The sequence below is a fragment of the Canis lupus genome, chromosome 36, assembly GCF_003254725.2.
Source record: "Canis lupus dingo isolate Sandy chromosome 36, ASM325472v2, whole genome shotgun sequence".
Classification (NCBI taxonomy): Eukaryota; Metazoa; Chordata; class Mammalia; order Carnivora; family Canidae; genus Canis; species Canis lupus.
In genome coordinates this window covers 18,923,464-18,947,285 of record NC_064278.1, presented here as the reverse complement: position 1 = coordinate 18,947,285, position 23,822 = coordinate 18,923,464, and the positions used below count along the sequence as shown (strand labels likewise).

At 45.7% G+C, this 23,822-nt stretch overlaps 1 protein-coding gene and 1 long non-coding RNA gene across 33 annotated transcripts in view; one reads left to right on the top strand and one right to left on the bottom strand.

Annotated features, from left to right (window-relative positions):
• Window positions 1-23,822, bottom strand: part of LOC125754439 (basic proline-rich protein-like) — a 139,159-nt gene that overhangs the window by 59,359 nt on the left and 55,978 nt on the right. For 19 of the 32 annotated variants that reach the window (XR_007408656.1, XR_007408665.1, XR_007408650.1 and 16 more), the window contains one exon: window positions 4,022-7,481. The exons of 2 other annotated variants lie outside the window; for them this stretch is intronic. Coding sequence is in view for 10 of the 30 variants with exons in the window: in XM_049106293.1 (XP_048962250.1) it covers window positions 7,397-7,481 (85 nt within the window). In the remaining 20 variants the exon portion in view is untranslated. Of the gene's footprint in view, window positions 1-4,021; window positions 7,482-7,849; window positions 7,950-23,591; window position 23,822 lie in introns of those variants that run through there. 11 more of the 32 variants (XM_049106303.1, XM_049106301.1, XM_049106296.1 and 8 more) reach the window with 6 other exon arrangements.
• LOC125754442 (uncharacterized) lies at window positions 897-5,693 on the top strand. The gene is made up of 2 exons (XR_007408678.1): window positions 897-2,459; window positions 5,310-5,693. It is a non-coding gene; the product is annotated as an uncharacterized LOC125754442 (long non-coding RNA).

Sequence of the window (23,822 nt, the reverse complement as noted above, 5' to 3'; positions counted from 1 at the left end):
GCCTCCAAATCTGGCACCAGCCTGGGCCATCCGACCCCGAAGCCAGGCTTCCTCTTCCCACGGGGCCTTTTCCCAGCAACCAGCCGCGCGGCCTGAGGAGTGGCGGGTCCTAGGGGCTGCAGAGCAGCATGACATCCTGAGGAGCACCCCCCGCCCCCAACACTTCATACAGCCCCCTGCATGGCTTCCACTGGTGGATTCAAACTCAGCTGCTTCAGTCACAAGTTACTCCTAAATGGGATTTTTATTACTAAAAGCAAAATGCCCAGAGCCTAGGGTCACGATCCAGTCTTACAGTCTACACTGCCACGTTAGTAATCACCGTAGTCCCATGATAACAGCAATTAGAAAACCAAGCAAGTGTTTCTTTTGGTGCTTGCTCTTTGGCATTGTTGTTTTTCCCTCTGCCCACGCTTTAAACCCCTGCCCGACAACGTTACTTATTTACACTGAGGCAGGGGTGGGCCCGAGCATCTCTCCGTGCCTCGAAAGGACGCGTTTGCTTTATGCTCAGTGGAGTCGGGATGCAGGATTCCTTAGCCCTTGGGAGAGGTTTCAAACAACAAGAAACAAAGGGCTTCCTAAATCCATCAGAGATGTGGAGGGGGTCATGAGTGGTACTTGGATTAAGACCTGGATGGCGGGGGATCCCTGGGTGGCTCAGCGGTTTAGCACCTGCCTTTGGCCCGGGGTGTGGTCCTGGAGTCCTGGGATCGAGTCCCAAATCATGCTCCCTGCATGGGGCCTGCTTCTCCCTCTGCCTGTGTCTCTGCCTCTCTCTCTCTCTCATGAATAAATAAATTAAAAATCTTAAAAAAAAAAAAAAAAGAGAGAGAGAGAGAGAAAGAGAGAGAGACCTGGCTGACTTCTTTTGAATACCTCTGGCCTCAGAATAAAGCTGTGATTTCCTCCCCCACAGACCCCTCGAGTCAACGGAAGCCAGGCTCTGCTTGGTCATCCCTGAGGCCGTGGATCTCATCCAGCAAGGGAGGCTGTGCCCCCAGCGGAACGTGTGGGCTCTGCGAGCGTCCGCCCCCCTGGGGTCCCCGGGGTTCCACCTTCCTAGCAACATCCAGATGTGTCATCATTCCAGGGGTCTGATTAGCTGTAGAACGTGCTATTTCCTTGTTCTCAGGATTCATCTGCGTTAACTCTGCTGCTAATTGGGTTTGTATCTGGCAGCGGTGACATCGAAAAAAAGGTTTTGTAGTCAATTATGTTCTCCCGGAACACGCTGGAAGGGGGTGTCCTGTCAACGCTGAGGGGCTCCCTACCTTAATGAGCCCCAGACAAAGGCACAAAAGGACATTATGGTCCCTGAGCACCTGTCCTTAGTGGCTTCTGTAGAACAAGAAACTGAAGCTCTATCTGGGCCCTGCATGCGTGGGCTTTGATGCACTTTCAAATGGCCCGTTTCCCGTGGTGCGCATCTGAGTGTGATCAGAGTGTGATCAGGTGTGTCAGGGCCACTTGGAAAAATCGTCCCCGAGGAAATGAAATGTGCAAAGGCCCTTCCTGCAGCCTGAGGATGGCAGGTTGGGTTTAACTGCACCGAAGCCGGGGAAACGGACACTTAGGGTCCCCGCCGCCCCCAGAACAGCAGCGCCCACAGTCCACACCTGGAGGAAGAGAAATGGAATTCTTCCCGCAAGTTCTTTTTCGGGCCCAGAACAAATCATTCTTCTACTGTTTTAACATCCTGAGTGTGGGTGGAAGCAATGCTTACTTACGTCTTATGGAAAAGATGGGGTGTTTATAGAAGAAGCATCTAGCCAACCGGGGCGATCGCGGGAAGGCCCAGTGCTCATGCCCGGAAACAGCAAGGCCTCGGCTTTTTTTTTTTTTCCTCCTCTTGCTTTGGGTCTTAGTGGGTCAATTTCTGCTAGTTTTTTAGAACACGGGGGGTTGCCAGTCCTCTGCCTGGAAGACCCGGAGGCGCCTCCCGGCCGCAGGGGAACCGAAAAGCAGGGAAAGCTCCCCTGGAACTGCTCAGACCGCCCGGGGCCTGGAGCGCCTGCGAGGGGGCGGCAGGTCAGCGAGCGGCCCCCACACCCCTGAGCCGGTGCCTGAGGCCGGGCCCCTGCAGGTGACACGGTGCCCCTCCGTGTCCCCCTCCCGCCGTGGGACCTGGGCCGCACTCGTCCTGCCTCGCAGCCTGCACGTTGGGGAGGAGCCGAGGGGCAGGGGGGGCCTCTGGGGCCACAGGGCCTGAGGGGTGCGGGGGGTGCGCAGGGCGGGAAGGGCTGGGTGCCGCGTGGCTGCGGGGCCAGGCTGCCGACCGCGGGTTCCTTCTGGGTGATGCTCCAAGCGCCTCGCCTCCGAATTGCACCATCAGCGGGGAGCACCACCCCCCCATCTCCTGCCTAAGTGGATTCTGGAGAGGAGCCCGGCTCTGAGAAGGCACCTCCGGGAGCTCAAAGGCACAGCAGGAGCGCACCGAGCACCGCGGACCTGGGGCGGTGAGGAAACTGAGTCTTAGACACCAAACAGGAGACTTTATGCCTCCAGATCAACAGTCTTGGCCTCCTCTCCCGGGGGGTGGGGGGGAGGGCAGGAGGGCGGAGAGGGCCCCCACGCATGCACCTCGTTCTCCGGGTGGGAGGGTTAAACTTTACTCAAGTGTGAGAAATTGCAGGACACGGTACACACGGAGGGCGGGGCAGCCCGGTGGCCCAGCGGTTAGTGCTGCCGCAGCCCAGGGCGTGACCCTGGAGACCCGGGATCGAGTCCCACATCGGGTTCCCTGCATGGAGCCTGCTTCTCCCTCTGCCTGTGTCTCTGCCTCTCTCTGTGTGTCTCTCATGAATAAATAAATAAAATCTTAAAACAAACAAACACGGCGGGCCACGGGTCCTTGTTGAGCCCGCACTGCCTGGCGTGCTGAGTTTTTGCTTCAGTCCCATTCTGCTCTGTCTCTCCAGCTCCCCACCCTCACCCCACATCTTCAGCCCCCACACCACCCCCATCCCCACCTCCAGGCCGCCAGGTTTTGCCCTCAGCCTCTCCTTCTTGAAGACATGGATTATTTTTCCCCCCGTACCAAGTCCCATCTGGTGATTCAGGACATACTCCCAGGAAGCTGCCTGGTGTGTCCCTTAGAATGAACCCAGTTAGACTCCCACATTCTCACTTTCTTAACTTACTTCCTCTGAATCTTTCTTTGCCCTTCCTAAGCCATCTGGGAGGTAGCAGATGATCTCTCTTCATCTCAGGGATGAATTTCTGTCTGCAAGGTATCAGTGCTCATGCGTCTAGTGCGCGAGAAGGCTCCAGTTTGGGGCAAAAGGGACACATCAGCCTGTGCAACTAGGGGGGGCTCTGGGTGTCTGTCCCAGAGCCAGGACCCTGCCAACACGCTCTAGGGTGACAGCTCTAATACACGCACAAGAGCCTCCTAACCAACACGCTAATGAGCTGCCAAAATAGAAACAGATACAGAATGGAAACAGAGTCCTCCAAATTGGCCAGTTATTCTTCTCAAGGAAACATAAGCCGAAGACCCGTCTCTGGGAAATTATATTTTTAAGAGGCAGAGCTTGAGGGGCTGTCTGGGAAGGGTCAGATCCTTCAAACTTAGTCCAGAATTAATTGAATTAGACCGAGAACTGTCCTGGCTGGAACGAGACTATAGCAATCAGATCTCAAACTAGAGACCCCTGGTGGTGCATTTCTTCCCACCTAAGATGTGTCCTGAAAGCCCCCAGGGCAGAAGAAAGGGGAAGAGGCCAGGGACTGGGCCTGTCTGTCTAGGACAGGAGGCTGTTGTTCGTCTGGGACAGGAGACCCCCTCCCTGTCATCCTCAGCCCCCTGCATAGTGAGGGCCTCACGCTCAGAGGGGGCTTCCAGCGCCTGCACGGCCCAGGAGGAGGGCGGAGGCGAGCGCAGGTGCACCACACTGCGAGCAGCGTGTCCAAGCCGGGAAGTCCCCGGACCCCCACCCCGTGCTCTGGGAGCTCAGGGTCCCCAGCAGCAGCCGAAGCTGCCTTTATCTTTCTTGAAACGAAAAACAGCAACAGAAAGTCGAATTTCACAAACAACTTTAAATGCTTCTGAAAACAATTTTACAGAAAAATAGATAAAAGCAGTCTGTACAAAATTGGCACATTTTACGAGCCCATTAAGAACCCAAACTGGCTTTATTCCTGTGACATTTTGCGCAAATTAGAAAGGGGGAATAAAGCATTGCCTCATGTTGGGTTAGGAGGCCAAGTATCTGGAACTGTAAGGAATTTCCACATGCCCTCTGAGGAGCACGGCCTCCGACTCTGAGGGAGGACTTCCCATGTGGGCCCTCTCCTTCACCTCGCAGTCTCCCAGAGCTGGGCTTCTCCAACCGGTCTGCGGGTGACACGCTGAGGGTAGAGGAGGAGGAAGGTATGCCCGAGGGGCTGAGGAAGAGTTCATAGGGACCACGAATGGCACCCATCATTTGAGGTCTTGTATCTTAGACATCCATGTGAATTTTGCATCTGTATTTATTTTCACAGAAAAATCAGGCTGTAAGTTCTTCATTGGTTGGGCCCAGTCTGCAGTCCTAGGAGTGGGCCACCTGGAGACAGGAACTAGAAGCCTGGACCAGGGTCAAGGGCGGAGGCTCTTCTCACAGGCAAGGACTGGACCCGAGCAAAGCTGCACTGCCCACAGTAGGCAGGCTGGTGGGGAGCAGAGGTACAGTGATGGGGTGCCAAAGGGTGGTCTTCATTAAAGGTAGAGAGACTCAGGCACCAGGAGTCGGGAGGTGCCATGCCAGCTCAGGTAGAGCATTGGGGACAGTCTTGGAGGATGCCCTTATACCTCAGAGAGCTCCTGCCCAGGTGCAGTCTTTGCTGAGGTAGGAGGGAACTTCCTTAGTGGCTCCGCCCACATTCAGCTGGTCCAGGTTTTTCAAGATCTCCCCTAACAGGATGAGTCCCATTCCCTTGGATTAGAGGTTTCCTTTTCCTTCTTCCAATAGTTCTTAGAGTTCCTGTCCAACCACAGAGGACGCAGACAGGAGACGAGAGCAGCAGGCTTTGTCCAGCCTCACCTGGTGCCCGGGTGGGGTCATGTCCCATCACTCTCCCAGGACCCGTGTCATCCTGCTTCTTCCTCAGCATCACCAGTTGGCTTCTGGCTGGAATTCTGACAGCTAAACAGACACACTTCTTGGTTTACAAGTTGTTATTCTATCACTATAAGTATTAGTCAACATTTGGGTTTTAGTCATAACACTGCTAATGCATAATTTTGTTTGCTTCGCAGCAAATTAAATAAAGAATTGGCAGCACATTAAATAAATGGTTAAACTGATTAATTTTTTTTTCTCCAGGTCTTCAAGTAAAATCAAAGCTCCAGACAGATGCACATCTGTCCAGGAGCTCCAGGTACCCCTGAGGCCCACCAACCTGCCAGAGTCATGACCACACTAAGCTCCTACCACCAACGCACTGAGACGGCCCGCAGCCCACAGCAAGAACACACAGATGTTGGCAATCGAACCGGTCATGGCCATAGCACAGGCTGATGTCCTTAAAATTAAGATGACAGGGCAGCCCAGGTGGCTCAGCGGTTTAGCGCCGCCTTCAGCACGGGGCGCGATCCTAGGATCGAGTCCCACGTCGGGCTCCCTGCGTGGAGCCTGCTTCTCCCTCTGCCTGTGTCTCTGCCTCTCTCTGTGTCTCTCATGAATAAATAAAATCTTTAAAAAAATTAATATGACAGATAAAATAGTACTTGAATAAAAGTCAGTCTCAGCTAGATAGGAGTCTAGCTAGATAACACCTGAAGCCGACAAATGTCTTCATTTGTTGTAAGGCCTCTAACACAGAAATAAGGTGAAACCCCCTGAAGAGTCGCATTCGTCCAGATTCTCTGTCGCTGAGGTCCAGAACACTAAGTAATTCTGTCACTTGTGCAGAAGGCTCATCCTGTTCACCTGTAATTAGCTAAGTGCTCCCCAAACCAAATTATTTGGGGAGAAGATGAGGCAAATGTGACTGTAAACAGGATCACAGTGGGTCACTATGCTTGGGGATTTAGCTGACACGTCGCAGGCTTGCTTCCGCTAAAGAAACCCGTTCGTACATTTATGTCTCTGTGGTTTTTGAACTAAACTGGAGCATGCTTAGATCAGTGCCATGTGCAGCATCCTCATGGGGTATTTCACTGACGTCTCAGAAATTCTCTTTGACTTTTGCCAGATTTTTACCCCGCAGGATTCAGAAGGTTCCACCCACTTAGGAAAAGATAAAGGGCTGACCCCGAGATGACTAGCTCTCTGAGAGTTGGTCACTTTTTAGCCAAAGGGATATTTGAGGCTTTGTGAGAATCATGTCCAAATGGTTAGGAGTCAACTGAGGGGAAAGGGGGGCATTTGATTGAAAGACTCCAACAGTATTTTTGAATTCCTTGTATTGTCTGCTTTATGATGTTCTGAGAGGCATGACAAACTTCTCTCTCTCTTTTTTTTTTTTTAAGATTTTATTTATTTATTCATGAGAAGCACAGAGAGGGAGGCAGAGACATAGGCCGAGGGAGAAGCAGGGTCCATGCAGGGAGCCCGATGTGGGATCCTCGTGACCCCGGGATCACGACCTGAGCCGAAGGGAGACCTCAACCTTCAACCCAGGTGCCCCACAAACTTTTCCTTGGTAATTTCTGTTATTTTATTTTATTTAAAGAGATGTGTTTGAGAGAGTGTGTATGAGCAGTGGGGGGGGGGGGGCTAGAGAGGGGATCTCGAGCAGACCCCCTGCTGAGCATGGAACCTGCATGGAACCTGTGATGGGGCTCGATCTCATGGCCCTGAGGTCACCACCTGAGCCAAACCCAAGCATCGACACTTGATCGACTGCACCACCCAGGCACCCCTTCTTTGGCAATTTTTAAGGTGAAAGTATTACTGTGCCTCTTATTTCAATAAATACAGTCACTCTCCAGCAAAATACAAGATTTCAAAGGCTGCATATAGTTACTTATTTGGTTACATTTTTTTTTTTGCCCCAGTGCATTAATCCCACTGTAAAATAACAGAAAAGTTCCACTGTGAAAAATGCATGCAAGGTGAAAAACAATGTTTAAGTAACCTTTATCCCAATGCGATTATTGCTTTGAGGAAAATCACCAAAAAACAGAATTTAAAATTTTAAATTCCCTGTGTCTCTGCTGAGACAGACATTAGAAAATGCTGTAATATTAGTGCAAGCCTTTTCTGAAGTGAGTTCTTTATTAATTTTATTTTTGATAATTCCTGTCACCGTGTCAACACTAGAACATTCTTGGTCCAAATTAAAACTAATTAAAAGTTATTTAGGGAACACAAGTGAATAACAATGTTTAACAGTTAGCACCTCTCAGAATAGAAACTCAAGCAGCTGACAAGATGGAAGCTGAAAAACACTCATGATTTTGACTCCTTCAGAGCACAGCAAAAACTGGTTTGCTTATGTAACCGATGTAAACCCAGGCTCCTACCCGGTCTGGTCTTGGCACTGGTTCAGACCTGCAGAAAAACAGAATTGAAAACAATTCAAATCTTTCTGCCTCCTAAGATGCCAAAGGTAGGAGGTGTGTTTTAAATATCCAGCAAACTCCTAAAGAGACTGTTGGCACTTGTCTCTCAGTCTCTGGTTCTCTGACCAGCTCTCCCCCTTCTGTGTCCCCTCCTGCTCCAGAGACCCAGCCTGAGGCTTCCTCCCACTCCCTCTTTTCTCTCTTTTTTTTTTTTTTTTTTTTTTAAGATTTTTATGTATGTATTCATGAGAGGCAGAGACACAGGCAGAGGGAGGAGCAGGCTCCACGCAGGAGCCCGACGTGGGACTCGATCCCGGGACCCTGGGGTCACACCCTGAGCCAAAGGCTGATGCTCACCCACTGAGCCACCCAGGCGTCCCCCACTCCCTCTTTTCATGTGTCCTTCACTCTGGTGTCCCAGGCCTCCGTTTTCCCTCCGATTGCTAGTTCCCAGGATCTGTGTGACAAAATTGAAAACACACCCCTCGTTAGAGGCGGAGGGTAGGGATAGAGCACATTAGATTTGGCATCCCACCCATTTATTTGTGTCCATCCCAGAGAATATGAAAAGCCGACTGCAGAAGAATTTGGCCACCGAAGCATTTCCTGAATTAGTCAGGGGGCTAGACCCCGGAGCTGCAGGGGGCCAAGGCCCTGCGAGCTCTGCTTTGTCTCGCAGCCACAGCTCACACTTGGCGGTGACTCCGCTGTGTCAGAAATGTACCAAGACGGCATATACTGTGATTGGGTTCTCAGATGTTTCTTATACTTTACATATTTATCAAATCTTTCACTCAAGCTTTCTTTTTTTTTATTTTTTTAAGCTTTTCTTTTAGAAGGACAGTATACACACACACACACACACACGCACACGCACACACACAGTTTTTTCTTTTAAGTCACAGTGCAGTTCTAGATGAAGCAAGGCTGGGGAACAAGAAGCTCCACCCTTAGGGCACGTGGTCCCCTTCCACCTTCTCCCCTCCTGCCCTGCTCTCGTGGCCGCCTCCCAGGGGCTCCTTGGAGCACAGTCAGGACTATGAGTTACAGATGGAGCAACATACTTAGAGTCCGAAATAGCAGACTCCTGCCCTGGTAAGCTCTGCTACTTACGACCTAAGTGGCCTTGGCCACCGTGACCCCACCACCCACCGGGCTGCTGTGACACTGAACTGGTACACAGCAGTTCTCACCAAACGGTGACTTCCTATCTTTAGTCTCAAGGGAACAAAGAAGAGACTAAAGGTAGGTGGACAAGGGCAAATCCATCCCCGCCACTGGAAAAAAGCAGCACCAAGATGGGGTGACCCATGGTAGGTGGGCTGCAATCTGTTTGGCAGGTCCCAAGAGGCATTTCCGTAATTCGATGATTACAGGTCCAGTACAGCTGTACGAACCTACCAGCCTGGGGGCGCCTGGGTGGCTGGTTAAGCATCTCCTTCAGCTCAGGTCATGACCCCAGGATCCTGGGATCGAGCCCCACGGCAGGCTCCCTGCTCAGCGGGGAGTCTGCTTCTCCCTCTCCCTCTACTGCTCCCCCTACTTGTCCTCTCTTTGTCAAATAAAAAAATAAAATCTTAAAAAAAAAAAAAAAAAAAAGCATCAGCCTGTCTGCATGGCACTGGAAAAAAAAAAAAAAAAGAATTCACAGAAACGGATTATTTCAGACACACTGAGACAGTGACAGGCAGGTCACTTGATGTGAACTGGATAAAATCTCCGAGACTGAAGAAGTCCGGATTTTCAAATGAAGCTTTTTGGCTCTTGAGCTGCCCAGTGGAGAGTTCCTTGGAAATGTAAATATTGGAACATGAAAAGGCACAGTTGGACTCTCTGAGGGGCTGAGACCTGACCCCTCTTTCTTGACACTTGTTGGGGGAGACCCCTGCTCCAGGAGTCCCCGAGAATGCACCTGAGCAGCCTGCCTCCCGGGAAAGAGCCTGCCAGGCGGGCCTGCAGGGCATTTTCGGGAACGGCCCAACCCCAACCGGGCCCAGGGAGACAGAGCCCAGGGCAACAGGCGGGGCCCAGCCCAGCTGTCCCTCCGCTGGGCTCCGCTGTCACTTCAGTAACCGACTGTTGCCACCTGCTGGCCGCTGGAGCAAGGTGCCCGGCGCCGGAGAAGGCAGGGTTTGTTGGGCGAAGGGGTGGCCGGGCTGCAGCGGGGAGCTGCACCGAAATATAGAGGCGGACTGAGTGTTTCCCCCAAACAAGGGACCTGGGGAGGATGGATGGCCATTCCACGCATTAAGCCACACGAGGAGGTGGACTTTTATAAAAGTCATAACCTCATGCATGCATTAGTCAACCACAAACACTTTTACGGCTGAATACCAGGTACCCCGCAAGGCACTCGGGGTGACTGAGAGTCCGGCTCATTCTGCCCCCACATTAGTCATTCACTCACCAACCCTGCTCGAAGGGCAGGCCTGGGCCAGGAGCTGGGCTGGAAGTGGAGAGCGAAACAGGTGCTGTCCCCCCCCCCCCCACTGCTCTGCTGTCTGGTGGCGGAGACAGTAAGCAGATAGTCCCACAGATACATGTAACAGTATGCAAAGGCATACAATAAAAATAGATCTGTGATCAAGGATTAGCCTGAATGACTTTGATCGATTCTACAACAGACATTTGGCCTATTTGATATGCATTAAAATTATTTAAAATGTGTCACCCTTTGACCCAGCAATTCCACTTTTAGGAGCTTATCCTAAGGCAACAATCAGAAAATCAGACTGATATATAAGGATGTTCCCTGCATGATTGTTTAAAGAAGTGAAAAAGAAAGGGGCGTCTGGGTGGCTCAGCGGGTGGGCGTCTGCCTTCGGCCCAGGGTGTGATCCCGGGGTCCCGGGATCGAGTCCCACATAGGGCTCCCCAAACAGGGAGCCTGCTTCTCCCTCTGCCTGTGTCTCTGCCTCTCTCTGTGTGTCTCTGGTGAATATCTAAAAGTGAAAAAGTAAAAATAAAAAAAGGAAACCATCCAAAGGGCCAATGATAAGGGGCTGGTTAAACCAATTAAGGCATCCTCAAAAACCAGAATATTCTGGAGCCATTAAAAATGACAATGTAAAAAAAATGACAACGTAGAGCCACACTATTTATTATAAACGTTGTAAGTTCTAGAGAGGGATGTATAGTAAACTCCACTTTTGAAAACATTTTTATGGGTGTTTTCTTCTAGCGCCCTATGGCAAAATCAATTTATTTGATTGTTACTGTTGGGTCATTATGATTATCATGCATCTATGCTGTTATTTTTTCCATCCCCCGCTATTTCTTTGCTCTAATTCCTCCCCTCTTTTTTTTGTATTGTTTTGTATGCGTCAAGGTCACCAGGGGCTACTCTACTGCTAAACCGGAGTCATTTCTGTTCTCCTGTCATGAACTCCTTCAGCAACAGCGGCAGCTCCCTCCTCCTTGTATGAGTTCTTCCTCTGGCTTCCAGAACCCCACCTGCCTGTCTGGGATCTCCTGCCTCATGGCTTTTGCTTTCTCAGGCTTTCCTGCATTCCTCCTCTTCCTCCCAGGTTCTTTTTTTTTTTTTTTTTTTTTTTTAAGATTTTATGTATGTATTTGACAGAGAGAGCATGAGCAGGGGGTGAGGAGGAACAGAGGGAGAGGGAGAAGCAGGCTCCCCATTGAGCAGGGAGCCCAATGTGGGTTCTATCCCAGGACCCCGGGACCATGACCTGAGCTATTGGCAGATGTTCAACCTCCTGAGCCACCCAGGCGCCCCTATCTCTTCTCTTCCTGGCCCATACTTAACTCCTTTGACCATACCCAGTCATGGTTTCAAGCACCATCTGCCCTAGCCGAGACCTCTCCCCTGAACTCCTGGCTCATAAATCCAGCTGCCTACTCAGGTTTCTCATCGCCATTTCAAACTCAGCGTGTCCCTAGCAGAACTTACGACCCTCCTCCCCATTTAACCCACTCCAGCCAGAGCCTGCCCTAATCCACTTGTTGCACCTACATCCTTCCCAGTGCTCAAGCCAGAACCCTGCAATTCATCTGCAATCATCCTCCTCTCTTTCTTTGGCATCCAGATCCAATCCTTCAGGAAATCCTTTTAGCCTTGTACTAAAATACATTTCCCCAATCCAACGACTTCTTGTCACCCTCACTGCAAGTTTCGCGGTCCCGTCTGCCACCAGCCTAGCACCAGGATTACTGCGGTGGCACCTCACATGTCTCCCCTACAGTCTCTTGCCGCCCCCGGAGCCAGAGTGGTTCCTTAATAATGTCCGTCAGATCACGTCACTCCTGGTCCAAACCCTGCAGAGGCTCCCAGTCTTGCACACAGTAGAAGTCTGTAAGACATGCGGGGTCCCCTCATTCCCAGCTGCTCTCAGACATCATCTCCCCGTGGCACACACACATATATATACACACACATATATATGTAAAACTGTTCATTTTCTGAACTAGAATACATTTTTCTTGAGGAACAGAAATCTTGTCTGTTTACTGATGCATCTCAAATGCCTAGGATTGTGCTTAGTACACAGCAATGCCCAAGAAAAAAATTTTTTTTAGATTTATTTATTTATTTATTTGAGAGAGGAAGAGAGGGAGAACACAAGCAGGGTAGGGACAGAGCAGAGGGAGAAGCAGATTCCCCACCGAGCAGGGAGCCCAACACGGCGCTTGATCTCAGGACCCTGGGATCATGACCTGAGCCAAAGGCTGACACTTACCAGACTGAGCCACCCAGGTGTTTCCAACTTTTTTCAAAAAAAGTAATCCCCATGCCCAATTCAGGACTTGAACTCATGAACCCAAGATCAAAAGTCGCACATTCCACTACTGGGGCAAGCCAGGTGTCCCAGAAAAAATTTTTTTTTAATAAATGAATTTCATAAAGTATAGCAAAACCATCACATTGTATATTTTAAATATCTTACAATTTTGTCAATTATGCATCAATGAAGCTGAAAAAAGATTTTTATTCTCCTGAAGGTATCATTTCCTTAACAGTCGTTAATCCATGAAAGCCCATAAATTAAAGAAATTCTTGACTTTAACATAAAGTAAGGATTAGGGATAGTGAAAAATGGGTGAATAAATAAATGAATGCGTGGAAAGGGTCTGAGCAGATTAAAACTAATCCTCTAACCATGAAAATTTCTAGGTAGAAGGATAATGGATAAACATTTTTCTTGTCGTTCATCTGTTTTTAATTTTTCTATAATAAATTTGAATTACTTAAATAAACATTTTGAAAAAATAGGTTTACTATTGAGGATAACAAGTTTTAACATACATCTATCTATCTATCTCTCTATCTATCTATCTATCTATCTATCTATCTATCTATCTATCTATCATCTCCAGTTTCAACTGTTCATCTATAGAAGAGGATTGGTAAGATGGTAGAAATGTGGGAAAGGCACCCATTTACATTACTGTGCAGCCATTACGAGGCCCCTGCCCAGACAGTGGGAGAAAGTCTATCTTGAGTCTCCAGAGCCGACCCCAGAAGGGGTTTATTTGGGGGGTACGCAGTGAACAAGTGAGGCAGAGAAGAGAAGGAAGCCAAGGTAGGGAGGGTTGTACAGCCATTTCCCCCAAGGGCAGTGGGGACTCAATCCCACGGATGAACTCTGAGCTACAGCATAGAGCATGCTTCAGTTTCCTCATCTGAAGGGTGAGAAAACTGGGGTATTTGTCCACCTACAGCAGTTGAGGGCTGTTTCTGGAGCCATTACTGCCCTTGCACTTCCAATGTGTCCCCTGAATTCCTATAACCAGAGAAAACAATCCCTTGAGTAGGTGTTGGCAGTAGGCAGAGTTTTCAGAGTAAAAGTGAAAGACAAGGGGATAGAGGGCAGGGGAGGGAAGGCCCTGAGAAGGTCGGCTACATGCTTCCTTGATAAGACGCTGACTTTGCTCTCTGGGAGGAGCTCCCCTTGTCTGTTGTTCTCTGTGGCACCTCACCAGGCTCCTGTGAGGTTCTTGCTCATTCATTCACCTCCATGGCCACATCTGAAGTGGACAGTGGGGAGAGTGCCCTCTCTGGGAGTCTGTGCAGCTGTTGTAGCATGTTTGAGTGCCCAAGGACTGTTTTAAGGCCTGAACAACCTAAGTTTTTCTAGTCTGGGTTCAAGAACTCTTTGGCAATACAATCCCCTCCAACACTTACTAAGCTTCTGAAATATTTGTTTTCCATGATTTCCGTGTGCCAGTATGCGCACACAGGGTTCTTCACTAGACCTCTCAAGCCTGATTTCCTTCTTTGCATCCTAACCCCCAACTTAATCGGGGTTCCTCTCCTTCAACGTAATGGCAACCACCTTGAAGCTACCTGGAGAAAAAACAGTCTTGAGTGTGAAGAAAGCATCCTTGAACTGCAGTGGTGAAACTACCTGCTTAAGAACTCTTAATGGGCTTTTGGTGCTCAAAGTTCTATGTTAGCACTTATATTTTGGGGTTCAAAGCAGAAGACTCCAAATTTCTGGACTCATTCTATTCCCTTTCATTTCTCCTCTTAAGGCAGCCAATTTTCGCCTGAGCTTGACTCCTACTGATACACTAAGCAAAGCAAATAAGAACCAATGTGCACTATCTTTGGGTTTTCCAACCTCTTTTAGGGCAGTGGCTCAGTAGACATTTTGCTCACAAAGCAACAGAGGACAGTGGTTTTATTAAATAATTTGGGTTTTCATCTTTTCAGCCTCCAATACCAATCTTCTTGCCTTCCTCTGCAGTGCTATGTATTTTAGGGGTTTTTTGTTTTGTTTTGTTTTTGTTTTTGTTTTGTTTTGTATTTTAGGTTTTATTCTTAACCCCAAGACCCCAGTTGAAGAGATTAAATTTTGTAATGCTAATAACACTAGCTACTGTATAAATGAACCCAAGAATTTCAACGGCTTCAGCCAATGAAAATTTTGTTCTCACTCATGAAAAAGAGCTGGGTGGTGACAAGTCAAAGGGTACCCTCCTCCACAAAGTCATTCAAGGATCCAGGATGTCGACAGTCCCATCCAACATGTGGTTTCCAATGGGGTCATGTCCATTCTAGCTGGTCAGAAGACTAAAGAGCACAAGCTTAAAGATGGCAGAGAAGGAGGAGCCTGAGCTTATCTCATCCCATGGACACAATTAGATAACACCCATATTGCTGTAAATAAACCAGAAAATGACCCAAAGACCAACAGAACAGACTCTCCACAGTTAAATGTAGAGAAGAGGCCACATCAAAGAGGATAGGAAGGGCAGAGATGTGTTGGGAGCCAAAAGAACCCTTGTAATTGCCCATAGGAGTGAGAGATGCTGCTAGCAGGAGAGAGGAGAGAGACAGACCCTTACCCCAGGCACCCCAGGTATGGCTTGTGGAAGACAAATCCCCATAACATTTGGCTTTGAAGGCCAATGGGGCCTGATTTCATGAGTTTTTTTTATAATCAGTGGAACTTAACACCTGGAACTTTAAAAATCAGTGGGCTTCGTTCTGGCAGAGCTAGCAAAGTGACAGGAAACTGAGTCCCCTCCCTTAAAGAGGCAGCAAAACAAACATCCCTGTGGAAACACAGCATAGAAGCAGCAGTTGGAAAATGCCTGGGGTATATAGGAGGGAGACTGGTTTACTAATTTCAGAGCATGTGCTAGAGGGGCAGGGAACTTTAGGAGACTTCTCCAAGAACAAAAGAGCTGATGGACACCATTTCCCTCCCCTACAGCCCAGGCTAGCTAGATACACAGACACCTGTGGGAACCAATACAATGTCAACCCTTTCCACTTAGCTTGCTAATAGTACACCCTGCCCCTATGCTCTCCTGCAGACTTGCCCCCTCCACCCCAGCCTGGGCAGTTCTCCCACGCAGATGCAGCTCCCCTCCCACAGCAGACCAGTGCAGACCTTCTGGCACTGTATGCCCTGCCCCCAGGTTCTCCTCTGGACCTGTATCCTCTGATATGCCTTTGGCCAAAGCCTATCCAAAGCAGTTCCACAAGCTTGGCAATGTGCAAGCAGCCCCAGCAGGGGCCAATATCACTCCAGAATAGGCAGGGGGGTGGGTAATCACACATACCAGTCAGATTGCAACCCCAGCAGTGGGTTGAGGGCAAACAGTTGGTCTAACTGTAGGCCTGGCCCACCAACAAAAGCTTCTCAGGAGCCAACACAGGGAAAGTTCCTTGCATTTTGGGGCTACCGCATCTCTGGCAAATACCTAGTCTGACTTAACTCAAGCCCAAGGTGGCCCCAGACTGGCCAACTAACACAGAGACCACACTTTATCCAAAATGGGCAGAGAGTCTTTGCAGATGGCTGGACTGAAGGCAAATATAGCTCAGCCACAACAGTGGGGTGCACATAACACTCATGGGAGAAACCCCCAAAGTGCCAGGTTCTGGTGAACATGGGACACTGAACTGCAGGGCACTACAGGATCTCTTTTTTGTAAGGCCACTATTTTCTTTCTTTCTTTTTTTTTTTTTAAGATTTTATTTATTTATTCACAAGAGGCACAGAGACAGAGAGAGAGGCAGAGGGAGAAGCAGGCTCCATGCAGGGAGCCCCATGTGGGACTCGATCCTGGGTCTCCAGGATCACGCCCTGGACTGAAGGTGGTGCTAAACCGCTGAGCCACCTGGGCTGCCCAAAGGCCACTATTTTCAAGAGCAGGAAACACAGCTGACTTTCCTAACACATAGAAACAGGTACAGAGAATTAGATAAAATGAAGAAACAAAGGAATATGTCCCAAATGAAAGAACAGGACAAAATCACAGCAAGAGAACTAAATGAAATGGAGACAGATAATAGTCTTGATAATTTCTTTTTTAATATTTTATTTTTAAGTAATTTCTACACCCAACATGGGGCTCAGACTCACAACCCCGAGATCAAGAGACACATGCTCTTCCAACTGATCCAGTCAGGTGTCCCAGATAGATCATTTAAATAAATGGTCATAAAGATACTCACTGGACTTGAGAAAAGAGTGGAGGACCTCAGTGAGACCTTCAACAAAGAGACAGAAAACATAAAAAAGAACCAATCAGAGATAAAGAACTCAATAACTGAAATTAAAAATACACTAGAAGGAATAGCAGACTAAAGGAAGCAGAAGAATGGATCAACAACCTGGAGGATAGGTAATGGAAAACAATCAAGCTGAACAGGAGACAGAAAAGTGAATAAAAATAAAAATAGGGACACCTGGGTGGCTCAGCGGTTGAGCATCTGCCTTCGGCTCAGGTCGTGATCCCGGGATTCAGGATCAAGTCCCACGTGGGAACTCCTGCGAAGAGCCTGCTTCTCCCTCTGCTTGTCTCTTGTCTCTCTGCCTCTCTCTCTCTCTGTATCTCTCATGAATAAATAAATCTTTAAAAAAAAATAGATTAAGAGAACTCGGTGACACCATCAAGCATAATAATATTTGCATTACAGGGATCCTTGATGAAGAGAGAGAAAGGGGGACAGAAAATTTATTTGAAGAAATAATAGTTGAATTCTCAAATCTGGGGAAGGAAAAAGAACTCCATAACTAAGAGGCACAGCGAGCCCCAACAAAATCAATCCAAGAAGGTCCACACCAAAACAAATATTAATTAAAATGGCAAAAAGTACTAATAAAGAGAGAATTCTAAAATCAGTAGGAGAAAAGAAAACAGTTACATAAGGGAAAACCCAATAATGGTATTGGCTGATTTTTCAGCAGAAATTTTGTAGGCCAGAAGAGAGCAGAATGATATATTCAAAGTGCTAAACAAATGCCAAAAAACCCTGAAGCCAAGAATACTCTATTCAGCAAGGCTATCATTCAGAATAGAGGTAGAGATAAAGAGTTTCCCAGATAATAAACAAAAGTTAAAGGAATTCATGAATACTATACCAGCCCCACAAAAAATGTTAAAGAGAACTCTGTGAGTAGAAAGGAAAGACCATAAGCAAGAGTAAGAAAAGTAGGAAGCACAAAAGTGGTAAATTAAGTATATCCATAAAAATATGGATATTTTTATTTCACAAAATAAAAGAGCGTAAAGTATGACACCATATACCTGAAACATGGCGGGGAGAGGAATAAAAACTTAGTGCTTTTAGAATGGGTGCAAACTTAAGCAACCATCAACTTAATATAGACTGCTATAGGCATAAGATGTTATATATAAACCTAATGTTAACCACAAATCAAAAAACAGTAAAAAATATGCAAAAAAATAGAAAGGAAACCAAATATATATCACTAATGAAAGCCAGCAAACTGTGAGAGAAGAGAGCAAGAGACAAAACAGAGAAGACCTATAAAAACAACCATAAAACAAGTAACACAATGGCAATAAGTACATACCTATCAATAATTACTCTGAATGTAAATGGACTAACTGCTCCAATCAAAAGACATAGGAATGGATAAAAAAGCATAGGATAAAAAAGCTGCCTATAAAAGACTCATTTCAGACCTAAAGATACATGCAGATTGAAAGTGAAGGGATAGGCTAAATGGGTGACAGGTATTAAGGAGAGCACTTGTGTTGAGCACTGGGTGTTATTTTTTTTTTTTAAGATTTTATGTATTTATTCATGAGAAACCCAGAGAGAGGCAGAGACACAGGCAGAAGGCGAAGCAGGCTTCCTGCAGGGAGCCTGATGCGGGACTCCGGGATCATGCCCTGAGGCAAAGGCAGACGCTGAGCCACTCAGGCATCTCAAGCACTGGGTGTTAAACATAAGTGATGAATCACTAAATTCTACTCCTGAAAGCAATATTACAGTATGTCAACTAACTAAAATTTAAATAAAAAATTGGGGTGGGGGGCACCTGGGTAGCTCAGTGGTTGAGTGCCTGCATTTGGCTCAGGTCACATCCCAGGGTCCTAGGATCAAGTCCCACAGTGGGTTTCCTGTAGGGAGCCTGCTTCTCCCTCTGCCTATGTCTCTGCCTCTCTCTGTCTCTCTCATGAACAAATAAATAAAATCTTTAGAAAAATAATAAATAATGGAAAGGAAAAAAGTGAAGGAATGAAGGAATGGAAAAGCATTTATCATGCAAATGGAAGTGAAAAGGAAGCCGAGTAGGAATACTTACACTGGACAAAATAGACTTTAGGGACACCTGGGTGGCTCAGTGGTTGAGTATCTGCCTTCAGCTCAGGGTGTGATCCTGGAGTACCAGGATCAAGTCCTGCATCGGGCTCCTTGCATGGAGCCTGCTTCTCCTGTCTCTGCCTTTCTCTCTGCCTCTCTATGTCTCTCATGAATAAATAAATAAAATCTTAAAAAAAAAAAAAGAAATTAAAAAGTCCATTAAAAAATGGACTTTAAAACAAAGACTAACAAGAGACAAAGAAGGACACTACATAATCATAAAAGGAACAATCCAATAAGAAGATTTAACAATTGTAAATATTTAGGCACCCAACATGGGAGCACCCAAATACATATAGCAGCTAATAAAAAATGTAAAGGAAGTGAGTGATGGTATCAGAATAATAGTACAGGACCTTAACACCCTCCCTTACATCAATCGATATATCATCTGGAGAGAAAATGGATTAAAAAAACTGTAGCTTTGGACCAGGTGTATTTAACAGATATATTCAGAACATTTCATCCTAAAACAGTGGGACACACATTCTTTTCAAGCATATATGGAATATTCTCCAGAATAGATCCTATCTTAGGCCACAAAACCAGTGTCAACAAGTTCAAAAAGACTGAAGTCATACCATGCATCTTTTCTGACCACAACACTATGAAACTAGAAATCAACCACAAGAAAAAAATCTACAAAGAACACAAATATATGGAGGTTAAATAACATGTTACTAAACAATGAGTGGGTCAACCAAGAAATAAAAGAAGAAATCAAGAAATATGTGGAGATAAATAAAAATGAAAACACAACAGTCCAAAATCTTTGGGATGCAGTAAAAGCTGTTCTAAAGGGGAAGTTTACCACAATACAAACCTATCTACCCTGAGGAGCAAGAAAAATCTCAAACAATCTAATCTTAAACCTAAAGGAGCTAGAGAAAAAAGAACAAACAAAACTCTGAACCAGTAGAAGGAAAGAAATAATATTAGAGCAAAAATAAATGAAATAGAAACTAAAAAAAAAAAGGAAAAAGAAAAAGACTGATGACACCTGGAGCTGGTTCTTTGAAAAGATCAACAAAATTGATAAACCTGTATACAGACTCATCAGAAAGAGAGAAAGAAAGAAAGAATGAATGAATGAACAAACAAGCAAGCCATCCCAAGTAAACAAAATCAGAAATGAAAAAGGAGAAATAACTGATACCAGAGAGATACAAGGATTATAAAAAAAATATGAAAGATTACCTATCAACAAATTGGACAACCTAGAAGAAATGGATAAATTCCTAGAAACATATAAGCTCCCAAAACTGAATCAAGATAAATAGAAAATTTGAACAGATTACTAGCAATGAAATTGAATCAGTAATCAAAACTCCCAAGAAACAAAAGTCCAGGACCAGATGGCTTCACAAACAGATATTTATTTATTTGCTTATATGGGGGAGGTGGGTTGAGGCAGAGGGAGAGAGAGAAAGAGAATCTCAAGCAGGCTCCACCCCCAGGGCAGACTCTGATGTAGGGCTCCATCTCATGACCCTGAGATCATGAACTGAGCTGAAATCAAGAGTTGGATGCTTAACCGACTGAGCCACCCAGGTGCCCCTGGATACAAATATTTGCAAACAATCAATATGATACACCATATCAACAAGAGAAATGATAGAGGCACATGGATGACTCAGTTGGTAGGGCATTTGACTCTTGATCTCAAGGTTTTAAGTTCAAGCCCTATGTTAAGTGTAGAGATCACTTAAAAATAAAACCTAAAAAAAAAAAAAAGACAAGACAAAGAATTAAAACAATATGACCATTTCAATAGATGCAGACAAAGCATCTGGCAAAATACAATATTCATTCCTGATAAAAACCCTTAACAAGGGCACCTGTGTGGCTCAGTTGGTTAAGTGTCTGCCTTCTGCTCAGGTCATGATCCTGGGGTCCTGGGATCAAGTCCTGCATCAGGCTCCCTGCTCAGTGGGGAGTCTGCTTCTCCCTCTTTCTCTGCCCTTCCCGCAGCCTATCCTTGTGCTCTGTCCTTCTCACAAAAAGATAAATAAAAACCCTTAACATAGTTAGTTTAGAGGGAGCATACCTCAACATAATAAAGGCCATTTATAAAAAGCCACAGCTAACATCATACTTAATGGTGAAAAACTGAGAGCTGTCCCCCTGAGATCAGGAATTAGATAAGGATATCCACTCACCACTCTTTTTTTTTTTTTTCAAGTAGGCTCCATGCTCAAAGTGGAGCCCAACAAAGGGCTTGAACTTACAACCCTGAGATCCAGACCTGAGCTGAGATCAAGAGTCAGACACTTAACTGATTGAGCCATCCAGGTGCCCCCATTCTCACCTCTTTTATTCAACATTGTACCAGACATCCTAGCCACAGCAATGAGACAAGAAAAATAATAAAAGCCATCCAAATTGGTAAGGAAGAGGTAAAACTTCCACGATATTATGTATAAAAAACCCTAAGGCTCAACCAAAACACTACTGGAACTGATAAAGGAGGGGTGCCTGGGTGTCTCCCTCTGCCTTCAGCTCAGGTCATGATTTCAGGGATCCTGGGATTGAGCCCTGCATCAAGCTCTCTGCTCAGTGGCAAGTCTGTTTCTCCCTCTCCGTCTGTGATCTCTCTGGCTCTCACTCTCTCTCAAATAAATAAATTTAAAAAAAAAATTTTTTTTAAAAAGAACTGATAAAGAAATTCAGTAAGGTTGCAGGATACAAAATCAATATACAGAAATCCATTGCATTTCCATACACTAATAATAAAATAGCAGAAAGAGAAATTAAGAAAACAATCTCATTTATAATTGCACCAAAATATTAAAATATTTAGTAACAAAATTAATCAAGGAGGTAAAGATCTGTACTCTGAAAACTATAAAATATTGATGAAAGAAATTGAAGATGACACAAACAAATGGAAAGATATTCCATGCTCATGGATTAGAAGAACAAATATTGTTAAAATGTCCATACTACCCAAAGGAACCTACAAACTCAAAACAATCCCTATCAAAAGTACTAACAGAATTGTTGACAGAACAAATAATATTAAAACTTGTAGAAACCACAAAAGATCCTGAATAGCCAAAGCATCTTGAAAAAGAAGAACAAAACTGGAGGTATCACAATCCCAGGTATCAAGATCTACTACAAAGCTATAGTAATCAAAACAGTATGGTACTGGCACAAAGAGAGACACCTAGAGCAGGAGAACAGAATAGAGAGCCCAGAAAGAAAACCATGATTATATGGACAATTAATCTTCAACAAAGGAGACAAAAATATGTAGTGGGAAAAAGACAGTCTCTTCAACAACTGATGTTGGGAAACCTGGGACAGCTACTTGCAAAAGAATGAAACTGGACCACTTCCTTACACCATACACAAAAAATAAACTCAAAATGGATTAAAGACCTAAATGTAAAACCTGAAACCATACAAATCCTAGAAGAGAGTGCAGGATTTTGACATTGGCCATAGCAACAATTTTCTGAATATGTCTCCTGAGGCAAGGGACACAAAAGCAAAAATAAACTATTGAGACTACATCAAAATAGAAAGTTTCTGCACAGCAAAGGAAACAACTAATAAAACTAAAAGACAACCCACTGAATGGGGGAAGATATTTGTAGATGACATATCTAAAGAGTTAGTATCCAGGGTCATCTGAGGGGCTTAGTAGTTGAGCATTTGCCTTTGGCTCAGGTCGTGATCCTGGGGTCCTAGGGTCCTGGGATCGAGTCCCGCAACAGGTTCCCCATAGGGAGCCTGCTTCTCCCTCTGCCTGTGTCTCTGCCTCTCTGTGTCTCTCATGAATAAATAAAATCTTTAAAAAAAGAGTATCCAGAATATATCAAGAACTTATACAACTCAACACCAAAAAACCAAAAAACAACGAAAAAATGGGCAGAAGACATGAACAGACATTTCTCCACAGAAGACATCCAAATGGCCATCAGATACATGAAAAGATGCTCAACATCACTCAGCATCAGGGAAATGCAAGTCAAAACCACAGTTAGACAACTCATACCTGTCATAATGGCTAAAATTAAAAAAAAAAAACATAGGAAAAACAGATGCTGGTGAGGATGTGGAGAAAGGGGGAACCTTCTTACACTGTTGGTGGGAATGCAAACTGGTGCAGCCACTGTGGATAATAGTAAGGAGGTTCCTCAAAAAGTTAAAAATAGAGCTACCCATGATCCAATAATTCCACTACTGGGTATTTACCCAAAGAATACAAAAACACTAACTCAAAAAGACACATGCACCCCTATGATTATTGCAGCATTATTTACAATAGACAAATTATGGGAAGAACCCAAATGTCCTCTGATTGATGAATGGATAAAATACACACAGGGAATGACATCTTACCATTTGCAATAACATGGATGGATCTAGAGGGCATAATGCTAACTGAAATAAATCAGTAAGAGAAAGATAAATAACATACGATTTCATCTATATGTGGAATTAAAGAAACAAACAAACAAAAAAACACGAACAAAGGGGGGAAAGAGACAAATCTCAGAAATGGACTTTTAAACGGACTCTTAACTGTAGAGAGCAGATGGTTACCTGAGGGGAGGTGAGTCGGGGGATGGGTGAAAAAGATGAAGAAAAGAATACACTCACCAGGAGCACTGGGTAAAGCATAGAGCTGTTGAATCACAATATTGTATCCTTGAAACTAATGCTAACACTCTATGTTAATGGTTAAAATTTAAAAAGAAAAGACTAGAAGAGCACGGAAGCGCTCTGCTGAGAGTTTTGTGAGTCTCAAAATTTCTCTTCACATTTCATCTTCTAGAACTCAGTCACATGGCCCCATCTATAAGCAAAGAGCCAGGTGGAAGGATGTATTTTCTGGCTAGACAGTCCAAGTGCAATACTTTGGAAAGGAGAGAACCAAATTTTAGTGGATAGTGAGCTGTTCTCCCACAATTTAAACAGAAAAAAAACCCACAAATAATGTCCATTTGCAGCTCTCTCCTGCAACCTTCCAAGCTCTAATGCTCCATGTGGACTCACCAGAATGGGCAGGCTTGTCAGGACGCTGTCCTTGGACTTGAGATGAGGGACCTGATTCAATTTGGGAAAAAGGAAGGAACAGGCAGGGTCTCCTCAAATAAGTGCTTCCTTCCCTGTTTTGGTAAAAATACTTCTCAGGCTGAGCAATCACTAACTGCTGGCTTTCAGAGTGGTGGTTGTTTTTTAACAAAGAAATTGAAGAGCTGAACCACTCTGCTCTTTGCTTCCCTG